We start from the raw sequence: 5,360 nt of genomic DNA on the forward strand, positions 1-5,360 counted from the left end.
CGGCTCGGCGTGCATTGGAACATACAACACCACTTGCTTCTCTCTCTCTCTCTCTCTCTCTCTCATGTCCCTTTTTTACACCCACAAACACACTTTCATCTTTTTTGTGATTCTTCTATCTTCATCTCCCCTCTAAACCCTTTACAAAATGTTATCAACATCCTCCAAGAATCCTCACAAACCCATTTCATATTAATTGTTTGTTTGTAAAGTTATTTATTTATTTTGACCATCATCTTCTGTCTGTCTGGTTAATCTTGGATCCATCTCCTACAATCTGGTATGTTCTTGATTATTTTCCTTTAATATCTCATCTGGGTTTTCATTTTCTTGAAGAAATCTTGCTAATTTGTTATGTAATTTGATCTTGATGCTCTGTTTCAACTAAAATTTCTTTAATTTCTTGATTATTTTGTTTTGGGTGTTTTTTGAGTTTGGTATGTTAGTAGATTTATGATGAAATTTCTAATTTGTCTGTTTGACCCATGATGATTTTTGTTTATATAATCATGTGTGTGTTTATATTGGTTGATTAGTTCCAGATCCATTGCTTGTGAGTTGTGATGTGTGCTAGAAATTTAGTGTGAATTTGACTCTTAGGGTTAGTGGGTGGGTGGGTGGGTGGTGCTTGGTTGTAAAAGATTTGTTGTTTATTAGTTAGGTCACATTTTGATATTTGTAACCCACAATTGTTCTATATCTTGATCTTTACATATTTGGGAAAATTTTTCTACCATTTGTTTTTGATCAAAAGTTGTTACCATGAATGTAACCATCATTTTTTTATGTGGATGCAAAGTTTAGTTATTATTATTTGTTTTAAGCTTAAAAAATCTTATCTAGTGATTAAATTAAGTCTCGTTGGTTAGCAGGATTTACCTGGTTCCATTGGTTAGTAGGGTACTGGTGGGACCAAGGTTTTTCTAGCGACTCTAGTTGGATCACTTGCGTTCCATATTAAAACTAATGTTAACAAAATTTGTATTATTGTTTGCATTTTACTTTTATTTTTGGTTTTTGAATCACCATTGTATGCTATTACAAATTGTGTTACATTATTCTATGAAATTACTTCTAATTGTATTATTTTTGTGTGTTTAATGTTTTTTAATCACTAACTTATACGTAGAACATGAAATATTTTAAAGGGTTACAATGCAAGGACACGGTTCAACATCAAGTGATGTTGCAAACACTCCATCAGGTCGGTTACCCGATTACATCTCTCTAAACCCAACCAATCAAGAAGGTCCGGATGCAAATACATGGACCGTAAGTGAATCCAGTTCAAGTTCCGGCCCGGCCCAACCTAACCCGGGTCACATAGGCGCAAGATCCGACTGCAGATGGCACACATTAATGAAATCGTGTCCCGAACCACCATCAAGTGTCCTTTCTTTGACCAATCATGGTGCATCTAGCTCATCATTTACCGACCCGTTTGGCCCGTCTTCTGACTCGTTTGACCCAATTGACCATCATTCGTCTCGTAAACGAAAAGCTGTGGAATTAACAACGGGCCAGTCATCTTCGGGGGTAGGAAGTGCAGATATGTTTCAATCGCGCCCGATTTCAGACCCAACTATCCCGAGACTCGGATTGAGTATTGGCGACAACCTGCTAGCTGTCCGTCAACAAGTTGACCCGTTACTACCTCATATTAATAATAGTAATAATTATAGTAGTAGTAATAATAATACTAATAACAATAATAATGTTAATAATAATAATAATCGGGAATCGGATGTTTCGGGCTTGCGACTCAACCCGCCACCTGAGAATACGTTATCGGGCCAGCCCAGTTTACGGGTTCCTGCGTTAAGAAGAAATTTTCAATCAACATCTCGATGGAGTCGGGGTTCCACCTCGAGACCAACCCGATCACCAAATCTTGTTATTTCTGGTGATCGGGTTGAACCTGATTTGAATCCCGAAAATCTCGTGTTTCCGCCACCGAGTAACATAATAACCGCCACCCAAACAGAACCCACTGATGGTGGAACTGACAATCCTGCCAGTTACCGGGCCAGATTAAGTTCCGGGTCTTCATCAAGTTATAATCCGAGAAGATTATCGGCGTTTCTTAGGCGGTCTTTGTTGTCGGCTGCGGGCTCAGAGGGCGATGGAGAGCAAAATGGTAATATTTTCCCGGGGTTGAATGGTTCATCTTCTTCACAAGATGTTGGAGCTATGCCAGGTCAGCATCATCAACCGTACTCGAGATCTTTCTTGCTTGGTAGACATCTCGAGGGTGCTTTTGGTCTCCCTAGTGTCTCACGGGCCGTGACACCTGGCAGTGAAGGAAGAGGCAGGCTAGTGTCTGAGGTTTGTGTTTTTAAGTACTATGTTATCTGATAGTTTAGTACAATGATTAGGATTCTTTTTACATTTGTTTTATTTTTTATTTTTAAAATTATGTGCAGATTCGTAATGTACTGGACCTTATGCGCAGGGGTGAATCCTTGCGATTTGAGGTTAGTTTTTTATTATAGAAAATTACAGTTTGTGTTCTATAACGATAATAATTACAAAAAAAGAAAAACATTCTTTATTTAAAAACTTGCAACACATTATGCCATTTCCACTAACAGAACTTAGGTTTTCTGTTAATATCTTTTAAAATGACGATTTTACCCCTACAATTAATTGACAGAATTTGTATTTTTCAGAACTTTTTTTTACTCTCTTTTACTTTTTTTTTTCATATCCTTTATTCTTTTTATCATTTTTTATTTTATAATTTTTAAAAATATTTAATAATAAGTTAATCAACTTATCTTTTTTTCCGAACTGTTAACTTATTTATTTTACAAAAGTTTTTATATAAATTTATTTATTTTTTGTTTGTTTTAAAAATATTAAGTTATATTTTGTAGGTAAAATAAAATAAATTTGTAGGGGTAAGGCTGCCGTTTTAAAAAAAAGTTGACAGAAAATCTAACTTTTGTTACTAGAAAGGACACAACATGTTACAACTTTTCAAATTAGGATGTTTTTTTTTTGTAATTAATGAAGTTAAAGGACGTAACATGCTGACTGATCTATGCATTATCTTTTCTAACCTTTTCTTTTCTTCCTTTTTTTGGCTGTAGGATGTTATGATTTTAGATCAATCGGTCTTCTACGGGATTGCGGATAATCACGACAGGCATAGAGAGATGCGACTTGATATCGACAATATGTCATACGAGGTATAATTCATTAAGTTACGTTTAATAATGATAATGTATTTTATTTATTATTTGTGTTATTGTCATTATCATTATTATTAATAATAACTTTTACTTGGGTTTCTCAGGAGTTACTTGCGTTAGAAGAGCACATAGGAAATGTAAGCACTGGATTGACCGAAGAAACAATTTTAAAGCATCTAAAGCAGAAACCATATGTTGTTGAAATGGGTCAGCCCATAGAACCTTGCAGCGTGTGCCAGGTAATCCAGATTCGAAGTCGTAATAGTCAGATAACTAAATGCTTCGAGTCTTTGACTAATTCTTGTATATCAAATAATAACTATAGTTAAAATGAACAAAAAGTCATTCTTAAAACTGAGAAGTTTGTGAAGTGATTGTAGATGTTTTCCTAACTACGTTAAAATAAGTATTATTATTTTAGTATTTGATTAATGAGTGTTTATAAACCTTTGGAAGTGACTATTTAACGACTACCTGAGGCAAGTTGGCTAGTTTTTAGACATACGGTTTGGTTAACCATTCAATTTTGACTATTTGGTGGTTTAATGGTCTGACCCACAGTTTGGACCTTGTAATCCGGCACTTAATCTTTTTTTTTCTCATTTGTGGAATACGCAGTTATGCAATTTTGCATATGCATTATATTCATGAACCATCGTCACATTTTAATTTTTTTTGATACAAATTAGTGAGTTTGAAAACTAAAAAATTGGTTTAAAACACCAAAAGCGAACTGTTAAAATCGTCAAACCATTATAACCGGTTAAACCCCACCACTCAAGCTGGCCAGTGTGGTTTGTCGTTTCGAAAACCTTAGTTAGCCATTCGACCGCATTTTTGTCACAAACAGACCAAACCGGAACTTTAACATTCCTAATTTGATTGAACTTTTTTAATATATATTTTTTATTAATATGTTTTTATTTTTTGTGTGTTTATAGGAGGAATACACGGAAGGGGATGATCTTGGAACATTGGAGTGTGGGCATGACTTCCACCATGGTTGCATAAAACAATGGCTGCAACACAAGAACTTGTGCCCGATTTGCAAGTCGACCGGATTCGTGGCTAAATGAGCCAACACGCACCCTGAAGAATTAAACGTTTCTCGGATTGCAAGTAAGGTGTCTTCTTTGCGAAAATTATTGGCAGATAAAATCCTCTTTCCCTGTTATCCTATTTATGATGTTATTTTTTGAATTATTATTCTGATGATGATGAACCAAAGGCACAACTTATGCCAAATTTTTATATATTTATGATCTTCAGACAAGTTTTTAAGGTTTTGTAGTTTCTTTGATCATTACGTTGGTGGAAATTTGATAATTAACAAAAAATTAACACAAATGAATTGATGAATCGTTGTTGCTTCTCATAACTTCGTTCTCCTATACAGGGATAGGCACAGTCTTGTAAATATGGACACGATTACATAATCATAAGCATATTCTTAAAATACATTTATTCTATTACACTCCCTAGTAGAAGCGGGAGGAAGTCGTATACTGAGACTAGAGCGGAAGTTAATAAATAAAATGTTGGATTGACCTTTGGTGAAGATATCTGCAATTTGGTATCTAGATGGGACATGTAAGATCTAGACCCCAAGTGTACCAATAGTCCACAACTATCTGTTGGTTTCTACCATCACAGACCAACCGGACCTTGTATCGTTCTAAAGTCCGTCAGACCAAAATTTGTGGTGAAATAGCCACATGTTGCGTATAATATTTATGTTGGGTTGGCGTGGGACCAACTCCCAAGTCTTATTTTTAACAAGTGCATTAAACTCAACGGTCGTGGCATTATGCCATTCCGTCGTGGATTAGGCAAATGTCTGGTTTCGAGGTATATAGGGCGAGAGATTGAATGGTTTAGGTTGGAGATCCCGTCCATAGCTTGTGCTTGAATTTTCCAAGGTGTAGGGTTTGGATTGGATTAGAAGGTTGATTTGGGGTAGGGAGTTGCGAATAGGCTGAGGGCTGAGATGGGTGATTATTGTGTGGTTTTGTAACTAGGCTGAGGGCTGTGATGGGTGATTATTGTGTGGTTTTGTAGCTGTGAGCTGGGTTGATGGGGGTCGGCGAGTGCACACAAGTAGGGGAGCGCAGGCCTGGTGGGGAGGTGGTGAGTGGGGTTAGGCCATAGTGGGAGAGGCCATTGGGC

The 5,360-nt window shown here is 36.3% G+C and overlaps 1 protein-coding gene across 1 annotated transcript; it reads left to right on the forward strand.

Annotated features, from left to right (window-relative positions):
- The first annotated feature begins 878 nt into the window (after nt 1-878).
- LOC143604940 (E3 ubiquitin-protein ligase MBR2-like) lies at nt 879-4,342 on the forward strand. Its single transcript, XM_077081255.1, has 5 exons — nt 879-2,325; nt 2,424-2,474; nt 3,093-3,191; nt 3,299-3,433; nt 4,136-4,342. Exons 1-5 carry the CDS (start codon nt 1,156-1,158, stop codon nt 4,268-4,270), a joined length of 1,590 nt encoding a protein of 529 aa, XP_076937370.1. The 5' UTR covers nt 879-1,155; the 3' UTR covers nt 4,271-4,342.
- Nucleotides 4,343-5,360: the final 1,018 nt, after the last annotated feature.

The sequence above is a fragment of the Bidens hawaiensis genome, unplaced genomic scaffold (assembly GCF_021521415.1).
Source record: "Bidens hawaiensis isolate Kalapana, Puna unplaced genomic scaffold, B.hawaiensis_p1.1 tig00067379_1, whole genome shotgun sequence".
NCBI classification, from domain to species: domain Eukaryota; kingdom Viridiplantae; phylum Streptophyta; class Magnoliopsida; order Asterales; family Asteraceae; genus Bidens; species Bidens hawaiensis.